At 31.7% G+C, this 14,777-nt stretch overlaps 1 protein-coding gene across 2 annotated transcripts in view; it reads left to right on the forward strand.

Annotated features, from left to right (window-relative positions):
* Positions 1-200: 200 nt before the first annotated feature.
* Positions 201-14,777, forward strand: part of LOC143059469 (uncharacterized) — a 52,317-nt gene continuing 37,740 nt past the window's right edge. Inside the window, exons 1-5 of one of the 2 annotated variants that reach the window (XM_076232972.1) lie at positions 201-562; positions 2,341-2,673; positions 3,276-3,431; positions 4,188-4,308; positions 5,652-6,494. In XM_076232972.1, the coding sequence (XP_076089087.1) occupies positions 333-562; positions 2,341-2,673; positions 3,276-3,431; positions 4,188-4,308; positions 5,652-6,494 (1,683 nt within the window). In that variant the 5' untranslated portion in view covers positions 201-332. The remainder of the gene's footprint in view (positions 563-2,340; positions 2,674-3,275; positions 3,432-4,187; positions 4,309-5,651; positions 6,495-14,777) is intronic. The other variant, XM_076232971.1, reaches the window with a different exon arrangement.

A 14,777-nucleotide genomic window follows, 5' to 3' on the forward strand; every position in this document is an offset into this window, starting at 1 on the left:
AGACTACAGATGTTTACTTTCCAGCGCATGCCTGGTAAATGTTTTTTTAATAAATTTATGTTGATAATTTTTGTCAAAATATAAATTAACAAAATATTTCTTATTCAGAGTTGTTTTTGGTCATATATTTTCATATTTTCAATTTTTACAATTTTTCTTTGTTTTTAATTTATACAATAGACCACTTGCACATTAAATGGCGTTTCGCTTTCAAATCTGCAAAATATATCGACCGGAAATAGGTGGGGCAAAAGACGTCACAGTTTTTGCTTGTTTACCATAGCGATTGCCCAACACAACTTGTTTCATTCTGCTATAATACTACTATAACGATGTTATCATTTAAATCTTTGACAATTCCAAAGATTCAGTTGTATTTGAGAGATAGAGGTATAGTGGCAAATGGTTACAAACAGAAAGATTTGGCCAGTTTAGCTGAGGCGGTGGAAAAATTGAACATTCCGTATGACCCCAATTTTCTAGCAGACGACGTAGACTCTACCATACAAGATCGCCTGAGAAGAGCCGGTTGTAGTTTTTCTGACCCGTTTACCATAGGAGGGTAATTTAGATAATTTTTCATTCATTTCTATGACTTTTATGCCCCTCTGCATACTTCTTTAAACCGGCTTTTTCACCTTTTCTTACTAGGGGGTCCCAACGAGGGGCTATCAACGTAGAATATGTATGTCCTTAATACACTTGTCCTAAAATTAACCAAAATTCGTACCTTTACCTGACTAAGATTTTTTATTATATCCTTTATCGTTTGAATGAGTTATACTGACAAAATAAGTCAGAAAATAATATTTTCGGCTTTCTTTTAATTGAAGAGCCCCCAACCTATATAAAAATGTACCCAACTAACCCATATTCCTACCTTGACAGTATCCCTAAATATTAAACCTTACTTTAAACTAGAAAATCATATAATATGCTAACAATACAAACCATAAATGAACCCTAAACCTTACTGTATTTTTTAAATTTGCCTAACCCATAAAGGCATGACCTGAAGTAAACACTGTATTCCCTAGAATCTAACCATTTGAACTTAGATCCAATCCTTCTCACAATTTAAAAGTACCTGAAAATATGTTAACTTACACAATACTTTCATATGTAGGGTCATACCCTAGTCCAAATAATAATGACATCTGGCAAAGCTATTTTAATTTTTTTTTTGGCAGTCCAAATTATTATGATGTCTGGTAAGGCTGTTCTAATTTTTTTTTGGACTGTCCAAGAAAAACATTTAAAAAGCGTTGCCAGAAGTCACAATTATTTGGACTAGGCCATACCCCAACCATATACAGCATAGTGCTCACCAGTCTTCTACTCCAATCTTAAAACCCTCACTCTTACATTAATAGTACCCAACTGTACATATTGCATGTTAGTCCATTAACTTGAAAACCTACAGTTTTATCCCTAACCATAATCAAACCATAACCCTCAAGTAATGGGATTCCTAAAGTAAAAGGAGTCAAAATGAGGGTCATGCTTCTTTTTCTTTGTGTCTGAAGCAAATTACTAAAATATATTTTTCTATTTAGCAGTAAGGCAGCAACCATTTGATTTTCGGGGGGGGGGGGGCTATGGATTTTTTTGGAAAAAAAGTTTGTTTCCAGTCTATGGAGAAAAAAAATTGTTTTTGACCCTGAGAAAAAAAATTGTGTGTTTCACCCTCAACTGCCACTTAATGTAATGCTAAAATTGAAAGAAAAAAATTGTTTTCGCCTTGTTGCCAAAAAAATAAATAGTCTTTGGCCGAAGATGAAAAAAAAAACCATAGCCCCCCCCCCTCCCGAAAATGAAATGGTTGCTGCCTATTAATGAAATTATTTCTAAAACTCATATTATGGCACCTTTTTAAAAATATGATTATTCTTGTCAATCTGAAACAATACTATAAAGGGAGATCCCATTTGACAAGACAATGGTGAAATTTAAAAAAAGGCATTCAAGACAGTATGGATAAAAATGATTTATAAATAAAAGAAAAGGGGGGGGGGTTGAGACACTTTGCCAAAAAACTCAACTCATGGAACAAAAATGTACGGATAAACAAATTTCACGGTCCACTGAACAAAGAAAATGAAAGTGGGAGTTTCAGGTTAAACTTAGTACACATGTTCCCTATTTGGTATGATTTTCTAATTTAAATGGCAAATTTAGATTTTTTACCCCATTTCATGGTCCATTGAACATGGAAAATGATAGTGCGAGTGGGGCATCCGTGTACTTAGGACATATTCTTGTTTTACTAGAAAAATCCATTAATTTCTTACCAGCAATGCATTATGTAGTGTTGATTTGTTAAACTTTTATTTTTTTCAGATATGATGAAGATTTTTCTGGTATACCTGACTTTTCCTTGTACGACATCTTCAATTATTTGTTGTTGCAACGTTCAGATTATGATAAGAGGAAATTGAAAGCTTATAAGAGTGCAGAGGACTACCGCTTGTTTTATGATGGACATGTCCAGGAACTGAAAGTCAACTATCTTAAGGTTAACAGCTCAGTTTGTGTTTTTATTGGAAAGGTGAGACCAACACAGAGGGCAAAGACGTTGACTGGGAAGATGACCTACCAGTGCTGGTTAGTTGTAGACAAGAGTCACAAGACTCTAGGTGATGTTAAAGCAGCTTACTGTGAATGTCCAGGAGGGTAAATATAAAATTATTATATTTGTCAAATTCTTGACCCACTGTATTTTCTATTGTTATATGAAAATAAGAAGATGTGGTATGATTGCCATTGATAAAACTCTCCACAAGTGACAAATTGACAGCAAAATCATCATCTTACTATAGATACAATCTTCAACATCTAGAAAAAAACTAAGGGAAGTCAGCTATAAATTTTTTGAAATGACAAATGTAAAACAATCCATAGAATACAGCTCATGGTCTGATTTATTTAAAAAAAAAATGAAGGAAAACCAAATATGAAATATTTCAACAAACAATGACCATTTTATTAAATATTCCTGACTTGGGACATGCACAGAAACCAAGTGGTGGGGTTAAACTATTTTGTAAGAACATTTGTATAACAGCCTTAAGTATAGGTGGATTTAAAGTCAAAACTCAAGGTTGGTTTTCAAGCTTCTGTGTCTTGTATTAGGCAGTTGGAATTTAAAAATTCTGCTGATGTAATTTGATGACTTTCAATAAAAAATGCCAATGTTTAGTTAACCTTAAAAAATCTATAATGATTATAATATATGTATGCATGTGCTAACTTTCTTTAATACAATTTAATTGCAGTGCTGATGGAGCTTGTCGTCATGTTGCAGCATGCTTATATGAGTTGGAGGCATTTGAGAAGAAGTCTGTTACTGATGGTCCTTGCCAGTGGAAGAAACGAAAGAGGGAACACGATGAGCCAGTAGAAGTGGAACGAATGAAAATTATCAAACCAAGGTTTTTAACTTAATCATGTTCATCTTTAGCACTGGTAAAATTCAAACATTAATAAAAAAATATTCTAGATTTCACTCATATATTACAGTATTAGTATATGTATATACATGTATTTATAGAATAACTAACCAAAGAATTCAAATGGAGAAAAATATTCAACAAGTGACCGAACAACACATTAATTCATGAATGCGCACAACGAGTTGAATATTTTTTTATATTTGATGTCTTTAATTAGTTATTCTTTTCATTACATTGGCAAATGGCATTTTTTTACAGAAATTAATGCAAAACATGTTAAGAACTATATTTTTTTCTACGCATTCACAATTTGTGTTCATCGCCTATTGTTGTATGACGTCAGAGAGTGAAATAATAACAACTGTTATTTCACATGTGAAATTTTTCGGTTTTTATTTAACTGAGAAATCAATGTAATTCATTGCAACCAATGTAATAAATATATATGTTACACAAGGATCCAGACTGGCCTCTAATCTAAAAATAACCATTTTAATTCATTTTTTTTATTATATTTATTAGGAATAAGTTATTTTAATAACAATAATAATGAAGAACTTTGTTTTCATTTTTCTTCTCTGAAAATAGACTCCTCATTAAATATTCATCTTGTCGCTTCTGGAAGTTTCTTGTTGCTACTGAAAAACTTGGAAATCCTAAATACCGGGCACATACAATGCCAATATTTAATGCCTGTCCAATAAATACATTTAAATGTTTAATATTCCAAATTAGGAGGATGGAAGCATGTGTATCATCAGCAGACCATGTGGTTTCCAGTTTTGATCCTAGACAGATGGTTGACAGAGCTGCAGAAGACGAGAAGATAAAACAGTTTGCAAGTAAATTAGCACAGGTATAACAACAATTCTTATGCATTGAAATTTAATTATGAACTTGTTTTGCCTTAGAGTAGCGATAACTGTATTGTAATTGAAGCTTTGCGGCATCCATAGGTACTTTTACTGTCTCAAATACCCATTTACCTGTCTCTGCTATGCATCGCCAGGTAAACTAAATTTGCTACAGTAAAACTACCGATGGACGTCCTGAAAGCTTCAAATACAAAACAGTTATTTCTTAAATAATTTAACAACACGCCCACCGGTTTTATTGGTGGATACACTATACTTCAAGTACAGCGCCCTCTAGCGACTCCTCTTGAGGTTTGAAATCATATTGTACAGATATCTTTTTCCTATGTAATTTTAAAACCTCAAAATGAAGTCTTGAGCAGAACTCGTGTCCATTGAAAATAGGTATCAAGGTGCTTACACTTGGTGCATAGTTATAACATACATCAACCATTCTTGAAAAGTTTAAGGATTGATAAAATTGGACAGTAACAATTACATTTTCAAAAATATAAAAAGCAAAAAAAATATATCAAAATAATTACTTTTGTGCAAGACCTTTTTTAAACAATAAACCATACTTTAATACTTAAATATTACTCCTATTATAATTTTTTTTTTGTTAACAATGAAAGCTTAAATTTATTTATTATGGCATTAGTGTTCTTTCTTAAATGTTCAATGCAATATCAATTATTATTTTAAATTTTTGCACTTCAGTCTGCAGCATATATATTATATATATGCACCAAGTGTCACCTTTTTAATTTATGAATTTAAACAACATTAATTCTTATTTAAAAAAAAAACACTACAGAAAATGGTGACAATTTACCTTGTGAAATTTATGCTTTGAATTTTGTTCAAGTATAATCATTAATAGGATTTTGCAATCATTTCATTAATTTCAAAACTAATATAAATGTTTTTTAAGAAAGTTACTGAGTTCATATATAAAAAAAATAAGTTCTGCTCCTGGCTTTAACAAAACACCACAAAGCCAGTAAAAGTAAAAATTGTAAACAAAAACAAAAATATATCAACAAATACCAACCCTGAAAAAAACCCTTATTAAAACATTGTGTAATTTTTTCATACTTAATTTTCTTTTTCAAATTTTCACAATTTACTTTTAAGAAAATGCATCATATAGTGAACACAAATATTGAAGTCATTAAAATGCCAAATTCACATAATTAAAAAAATATACTTAATATCTTTTTCCATTGTCCATATATATACAGTTAATATTTTTCTTCAAATTCTTAAATTCAAAATTGATATTTTTTCTTGAAAAACATATAATTAATACTTTTGTTTATAATTCAACTTGGTTTTTGAATAGATAAATCCAGAGGCTAGAGCACTAGAATTTCTACCCCATGAACCAGTAGATGTGGCAAAGATGGACTATTCAGAGGCAATACAGGACTTAACAATTCCTACTAAGGCTAAGTATTTTAAAGATAAGTATGTATGTTTAATTGATAATGAAGAGGACATAGTTGATAAATTTATGGCTAGCCTATCATTCAGTTCAGATGATGTTAAGCTGATATCAAGAGCAACTCAGGGCCAGAGTAGCAACAACTTATGGTTCACTATGAGGAAAGGTTTAATTACTGCTTCTAACTTTCAGGCTATAATGAATAATGAGGACCCAGATCATATTTGCAGCCGAATTATAGGTAGTGAATCACTTTCTGTAAAGAATAAATTCCAAGAATTGGCCTTAGACTGGGGTAGACGCAAGGAATCAAAAGCCAGGAACCTATACCAAACAGCTCATGGTTTGAAAAGGAATAAATGTATAACTGAAACTGGTTTGGTGGTAAATCCGAAGTATCCATGTATAGGTTGTAGTCCAGATGGAGTGATCACATGTAAATGCCATGAGAGTAAAGTTATTGAAATTAAGTGTCCGTTTTCACTAAGAAATAAATCTGCTAAATCTGTATTACACATGAAAACTAATTCTGATGGTTATATTGATTTTTTTTCACAGTATTATTGTCAAGTGCAAAGACAAATGGGAATTATGGAGATGAAAAAGTGTGATTTGGTATTCTACACCAAACATGGAATAGAACATGTAGAAGTCAATTTTGATGAAGAATTTTTTAACAGAATGCTGGTGAAACTGCAAAACTTCTTTACAGATTATATTGCACCATTTCTTCTAGAAATAGTGAGTAAAGAGAACTTATAAAAATAAGACCGTTAATTTCCCTTTTTGAATGGTTTTACACTAGTAATTTTGGGGCACTTTATAGCTTGTTGTTCGGTGTGAGCCAATGCTCTGTGTTGAAGGCCGTACCTTGACCTATAATGGTTTACTTTTATAACTTGTTATTTGGATGGAGAGTTGTCTCATTGGCCCGCATACCAAATCTTCCTATATCTAATAAAAATAAATTTACTAAAAATTGGTCCATGGGTACTTTAAATATTTTACTAAATATTAATTTGATATCTATAAAATTTTTCAATCCAAAATACTATGCAACTCAAAATAATGGTTCTTGGTACTTAAACGATTAATTTAAAGCAAAAGATTAATTTTTCTTCTGGGTGGTGGGTTTACTTAGGTACATTGTAGATGCATGAATTTATGTATTATAATATTAATATATTTTTTAACAATTTTCAATAGATTTCTTCAAAATTATTAAAAGCACTGACCAGTTCTCACACTATGTATAATTTCGACCTAGCCTACTTAAGAGTAATTCCTGCGTCAAGTACAGTCTAGTATGTTAACTTTTCAATGGTTATTGTTTCATGCATATTCCGGAGAAAGCATTTGCTTGTCCTGGCTTTGTCATCAACATCAACATTTTCAAACGATATAAAACAAACAAATAGAACTAGACAAATTTTCACTCACCAAAGGTTTTTTATTAAAACCTATTAAAGTTGATAATCTACAATATTTTTAAGACCTTGTAAAAGATTGTAATTTTTTATACACCCATGTCTACAAATGATACTGCATTTAAAGTTGATAATCTACAATATTTTTAAGACCTTGTAAAAGATTGTAATTTTTTATACACCCATGTCTACAGATGATACTGCATGTCTATATGAAGGACATATGATACAGTTACAGGGGAGGTAACTTAGTAACGTACAATGTTATTTATGGGACACTTAAAACTGTGACATATTGGGAAAAGATGCATTTCAACTGGTTTTTTTTATGATTGAGAGTTATTTAACTTGGAAATGAGTAGAAGGGGCCCCCCCCCCCCACCCTTTTTTACAATGGCATATTAATTCAGTTTGATTAGGTTTGAAGAGTAAATTCTATTAATTTAAATGAAAAGTCCACATTCATTTTTTTAGAATTCATAAATATAGTGTAAAGTACACTGAATTATTTTTTCCAAAGAACTGTTTAACAAAAAGCCCATATTGTTTATCTGTTTTTTAAGAGATTTCCCCCCCCCCTTCTGCAGCACATTAAGGTATATTTTTATCTGACATATTTAAATTGCTTAGGTGAAAACTAGTTTGTATCCAAATTTTCATAAAACATTTATCATGGAATCATAACTGTATCATATGCCCTTAAAATAAGTTGTATTACTGTTGTTGTCTTTGTTGTTAGTTTGATGCCTCATTGAGGGTTAACATGTGTCCCTTTTCATTCATGCCTATTTAATTATGCTTGTTGTGCTGATGCCTAATTTAGGTTTACCCTGTTACATCCTTTAATTTACTGTCAATCTTGTTTGGCTGATGCCTTTATATAAATAGCCAAATATGTACCAAATTTACTTTTTGAATTAATTATAAATTTTGTAAATCCAAGTAGATAAGTAAATTATAATGATTCAGATATACCCATTTGACCCACTTAAATTAATATTGTTTAACCCTTTTGCTGACAAATGAAGGTTTAATAGTAGATATGAATTTTAAAAGTTTTTGAAAATTCAGCACAATTTTAATGATACCTATTATTCTATAAAACTGGATGTTTACTTTATTGTTTCCATTGGTTGCTTTCGCTCAAATTTGTGTTGTGTCGGGATCTGATAATTATTTTCCTAAATCTTGTTTCTGGTAAATCAATATAACTACACAGTGCCATACATGTATAGTTGGTTATATTTACTTCATTACAATTTGTATCCACAACTGACTCATTGACAAATATAACACATCTCATTAACTTAAGATGGAATACTTTGTAGTTATTTAAAAAAAATTGGTTCTCTATAGATGATTTAAGGTAGTTCAGGGGTAAACTGCCATCTTGAATTGTACAATCACAGTAAATAATCAATTATTTGGTGTTTCTTTTTGCCCAAATCTGAAAAATTGGAGAAAGATTTGCAATTTATTCTTTACACTGTATTTTTTAATTTAAGGAAACTTAGTTACCGGTATTTAGTTTTTAAATATTACATTTTTATACGACCGCAAAATTTTTCAAATTTTTCGTCGTATATTGCTATCACGTTGGCGTCGTCGTCGTCGTCGTCCGAATACTTTTAGTTTTCGCACTCTAACTTTAGTAAAAGTGAATAGAAATCTATGAAATTTTAAGACAAGGTTTATGACCACAAAAGGAAGGTTGGGATTGATTTTGGGAGTTTTAGTCCCAACATTTTAGGAATTAAGGGCCAAAAAGGGCCCAAATAAGCATTTTCTTGGTTTTCGCACTATAACTTTAGTTTAAGTAAATAGAAATCAATGAAATTTAAACACAATGTTTATGACCACAAAAGGAAGGTCGGTATTGATTTTGGGAGTTTAGGTCCCAACAGTTTAGGAATTAGGGTCCAAAAAGGGACCCAAATAAGCATTTTTTTTGGTTTTCGCACCATAACTTTAGTATAAGTAAATAGAAATCTATGAAATTTAAACACAAGGTTTATGACCGTAAAAGGAAGGTTGGTATTGATTTTGGGAGTTTTGGTCCCAACAGTTTAGGAATAAAGGGCCCAAAGGGTCCAGATTTAAACTTTGTTTGATTTTATCAAAAATTGAATAATTGGGGTTCTTTGATATGCCAAATCTAACTGTGTATGTAGATTCTTAATTTTTGGTCCGTTTTCAAATTGGTTTACATTAACGTCCAAAGGGTCCAAAATTAAACTTAGTTTGATTTTAACAAAAATTGAATCCTTGGGGTTCTTTGATATGCTGAATCTAAAAATGTACTTAAATTTTTTATTATTGGCCCAGTTTTCAAGTTGGTCCTAATCGGGGTCCAAAATTAAACTTTGTTTGATTTCATCAAAAATTGAATAATTGGGGTTCTTTGATATGCCAAATCTAACTGTGTATGTAGATTCTTAATTTTTGGTCCGTTTTCAAATTGGTTTACATTAACGTCCAAAGGGTCCAAAATTAAACTAAGTTTGATTTTAACATAAATTAAATTCTTGGGCTTATTTGATATGCTTTATCTAAATATGTACTTTGATTTTTGATTATGGGCCCAGTTTTCAAGTTGGTCTAAATCAGGATTCCATATCAAGTATTGTGCAATAGCAAGAAAGGAGAAGGGGCTATAAGGGGCAAAATTGGCCCCACTTCAAAATCTATTGGTATTTCTTTCAATTGATCTCTATGATATGGAGCTTATAAAACACCAAAAAGTATATAGTTATCTCTTGCGGTTTTCTTGTTAGGATGTCGTAAAAATAGTAGGCCGACTAAGCTTAAATATCAGATTTTTACGTATTTTATCCTTTTTAGCTCACCTGGCCCGAAGGGCCAAGTGAGCTTTTCTCAGCACTTGGCGTCCGGCGTCCGTCGTCTGTCGTCCGTCGTCTGTCGTCCGTCGTCTGTCGTCCGTCGTCGTCTGGCGTCGTTAACTTTTACAAAAATCTTCTCCTCTGAAACTACTGGGCCAAATTTAACCAAACTTGGCCACAATCATCATTGGGGTATCTAGTTTAAAAAATGTGTCCGGTGACCCGGTCAACCAACCAAGATGGCCGCCATGGCTAAAAATAGAACATAGGGGTAAAATGCAGTTTTTGGCTTATAACTCAAAAACCAAAGCATTTAGAGCAAATCTGACATGGGGTAAAATTGTTCATCAGGTCAAGATCTATCTGCCCTGAAATTTTCAGATGAATCGGACAACCCGTTGTTGGGTTGCTGCCCCTGAATTGGTAATTTTAAGGAAATTTTACTGTTTTTGGTTATTATCTTGAATATTATTATAGATGGAGATAAACTGTAAACAGCAATAATGTTCAGCAAAGTAAGATTTACAAATAAGTCAACCTGACCCAAATGGTCAGTTGACCCCTTTAGGAGTTATTGCCCTTTATAGTCAATTTTTAACCATTTTTCGTAAATCTTAGTTATCTTTTAGAAAAATCTTCTCCTCTGAAACTACTGGGCCAAATTAAACCAAACTTGGCCACAATCATCATTGGGGTATCTAGTTTAAAAAATGTGTCTGGTGACCCGGTCAACCAACCAAGATGGCCGCCATGGCTAAAAATAGAACATAGGGGTAAAATGCAGTTTTTGGCTTATAACTCAAAAACCAAAGCATTTAGAGCAAATCTGACATGGGGTAAAATTGTTCATCAGGTCAAGATCTATCTGCCCTGAAATTTTCAGATGAATCGGACAACCCGTTGTTGGGTTGCTGCCCCTGAATTGGTAATTTTAAGGAAATTTTACTGTTTTTGGTTATTATCTTGAATATTATTATAGATAGAGATAAACTGTAAACAGCAATAATGTTCAGCAAAGTAAGATTTACAAATAAGTCAACCTGACCCAAATGGTCAGTTGACCCCTTTAGGAGTTATTGCCCTTTATAGTCAATTTTTAACCATTTTTCGTAAATCTTAGTTATCTTTTAGAAAAATCTTCTCCTCTGAAACTACTGGGCCAAATTAAACCAAACTTGGCCACAATCATCATTGGGGTATCTAGTTTAAAAAATGTGTCCGGTGACCCGGCCAACTAACCAAGATGGCCGCCACGGCTAAAAATAGAACATAGGGGTAAAATGCAGTTTTTGGCTTATAACTCAAAAACTAAAGCATTTAGAGCAAATCTGACATGGGGTAAAATTGTTTATAGGGTCAAGATCTATCTGCCCTGAAATTTTCAGATGAATCGGACAACCTGATGTTGGGTTGCTGCCCCTGAATTGGTAATTTTAAGGAAATTTTGCTGTTCTTGGTTATTATCTTGAACATTATTATAGATAGAGATAAACTGTAAACAGCAATAATGTTAAGCAAAGTAAGATTAACAAATAAGTCTACATGACGGAAATGGTCAGTTGACCCCTTTAGAAGTTATTGCCCTTTATAGTCAATTTTTAACCATTTTTCGTAAATCTTAGTAATCTTTTACAAAAATCTTCTCCTCTGAAACTACTGGGCTAGTTTAAAAAATGTGTTCGATGACCCTGTCTGCCAACCAAGATGGCAGACATGACTAATAATAGTACATAGGGTAAAATGCAGTTTTTGGCTAAAATCTCAGAAACTAAAGCATTTAAAGCAAATCTGACAAGGATAAATTTGTTTGATAGGTCAAAGTCTATCTGCCCTGAAATTTTCAGACCAATCAGGCAACCCATTGTTTGGTTGCCGCCCCGGAATTGGTAATTTTCAGAGAATTTTAGAGTTTTGGTTATTATCTTGAATTTTATTATAGATGTGGATATAGCCAAAATTTTCAATTGACCCTCTAAGGGAGTTACTGCCCTTCATAGTCAATTTTAACAATTGATTTGTATTTTTTGTAAACTTTTACCAAATGCTTCTTCTCTGAAACTGCAGTAGTCCCGAAAAAGGCCCTGCCCCCCCTCACTAATGAACATAAACTTAAAACAAACATTTATTCATAATGATAGCGTTCCTTTGTTTCATAATTTTGGTTTCTTTTCAACAGATTCCAAAGTTTGAATGTCAAGTTTGAATTCCAATAATAATTTATACAGACTTCATCCCCTTTTACAGGTAATGTGTGCCTCATATTATTGTTTAAAACTATAGAAAAACAGACACTTTGAGAGCTAAATTAATCAAGAACACCAGATCTTAGAATTGATTTATATTGTTTAAAATATAAATTAACTATTAAAAGATGTTTTTTTCATTAAAAAAATATAGTTCTTCATTTAATATATATATATATTAGAAGTTTAGGATTATTTTTTTTTTAATGTGTCCCTTGTTCTCATTTCCTAGAACAATGTAGAATAAACCTACTTTAAAGTATTGGTTTTGAATTAATATTTAAGAAATTTATAAAACTAAAAGTAAAAATATTACTTGTTACAAGAATAAAGACCATGTTTTCAGTGTCATGAGTTTCAGTCATCATATTTGTTGGACTTTGTTGTTTAAAAGTTTTTTGTGGTAATAAGATATAGCAAACAGGAAGTCATCGTCAGAATACTTCCTTTTTTGGTGGGAATCTTGAAGGTACAGTAGCTATGAAATAGAAGAGTTTGCTCAAGTTTAAGACTATAATTGGGACACACAAACTGCTTTGTATTTTCAGATATAATATAATGAATAGAATCAATATAGTTATAAGAAAAATCTGATTAGCCTGCTAGCATTCTAAATTTAGAATGTAAATAAGCCCAAAATAAAAATGACCATGAAAGGGAAGAAAACATTATTTTGCTGTTAATATTTATTTAACTGTGTTTTCATACACCTAATTTATCTAATTTGCAAACACTTTTACTCTCAATGTTTTGCATGCATGTTCTCAACAATGATCAATGATGATGTCAAGAAAACATTCTTGTTAAAGAGAAGGATGAAGCTAGAAACAAGTTTTCAATGGAAATATTAAATTCATTAAATTTTTTTAAACCATATGTGTTTTGTTTGTTGGAATGAGTACTGATATACTTTATTTGTAGTTCTATAGAATAAAAATTGAAACATTTGTTATTGATTAAATCAGGAACATTTTTGTCGAGCCTTCGACTTTAGTCGAAAAAGCGAGACTAAGCGATCCTACATTCCGTCGTCGGCGGCGTCAACAAATATTCACTCTGTGGTTAAAGTTTTTGAAAATTTAATAACTTTCTTAAACTATACTGGATTTCTACCAAACTTGGACAGAAGCTTGTTTATGATATAAGATACTATCCAGAAGTAAATTTTGTAAAAATAAAATTCTATTTTTTTCTGTTTTTTACTTATAAATGGACTTAGTTTTTCTGCGGGGAAACATTACATTTACTCTGTGGTTAAAAACGGGGAAACATTACATTTACTCTGTGGTTAAAGTTTTTAAAATTTGAATATCTTTCTTAAACTATACTGGATTTCTACCAAACTTGAAAAGAAGCTTGTTTATGATCATAAGATAGTATCCAGAAGTAAAGTTTGCAAAAATAAAATTCCATTTTTTCTGTTTTTTACTTATAAATGGACTTAGTTTTTCTGCGGAGAAACTACATTCACTCTGTGGTTAAAGTTTTTAAAATTTTAATAGCTTTCTTTAACTATTCTGGGTTTGTATTTGACTATGTAAAAATAGGATCTATTAGTGATAGATCAATGAAATTATGTACAAAATGGATTGCTATCAGTTCATATCAGTTTCATGACTAAGATATGAGGCCCTGCCCCTTTGGTCATGGTCATGGTCCAGTGACTTTGTAAGAAGTAGCAATTTTTATGACCCAGCAACAAAGTTGTCCGGGCCATATATATTTACCTTGTTCGCCATTCCATCATTCCGCAACAAACCTTTCATACATACTTTTTATCGTAACACCTTCAAATAATGGGCTGATATTTGGTATATGAGTTAACCATGATGAGTTACAGATCAAATTATGATTTGTTCTACTTCGCTATTTTTTTTTTGCAGAAATTAAGGCCTTTCATGGACTTTGATAAATTGTTTAAAATTACAGTTACTGTAAATTCAGAAATTATTGCGTGCATTAATTATTGCGATTTTGTCATTTTACACTTGAATGCGATTTTAATTTTTACAATTTTGAGAAAAGTCATGCTTAATTCAGTTAAAATATTACAAAATGCGAGTTTGAATTAATGCGTTTACAACTCAGTCGCATTATTCGCAATAATAAAAACCTCGCAATAATTTCTGAATTTACAGTATACAGACTTTATTTTCTAAATGCCTCCAGATATTGGGCTAAATTTTGGTATGTGAGTTAATCATGATGAGTTACAGATCAAATTTTAGCTTTTATTTCACTCTCCTGATGTTTGTCGTAATTACAGGCTTTTGACTTCGATAAATTTTTGAAGATCTTATACAGCCTTTTTTGTAAACGCCTGTAGATATTAGGCTATTTTTTGGTATAATCAGTTACAGCACAAGTTTAAGTTCCAGTCTGCTAATTTTTGCCTAAATTAAGGGTTAAAGACTTTAAAAATTGTTGAAAATCAGTCATACAGACTTTTTAGCTCACCTGGCCTAAAAGGCCATGTAAGCTTTTCTCATCACTTGGCGTCCGTCGTCGTCGTCG

The sequence above is a fragment of the Mytilus galloprovincialis genome, chromosome 14, assembly GCF_965363235.1.
Source record: "Mytilus galloprovincialis chromosome 14, xbMytGall1.hap1.1, whole genome shotgun sequence".
Lineage (NCBI taxonomy): Eukaryota > Metazoa > Mollusca > Bivalvia > Mytilida > Mytilidae > Mytilus > Mytilus galloprovincialis.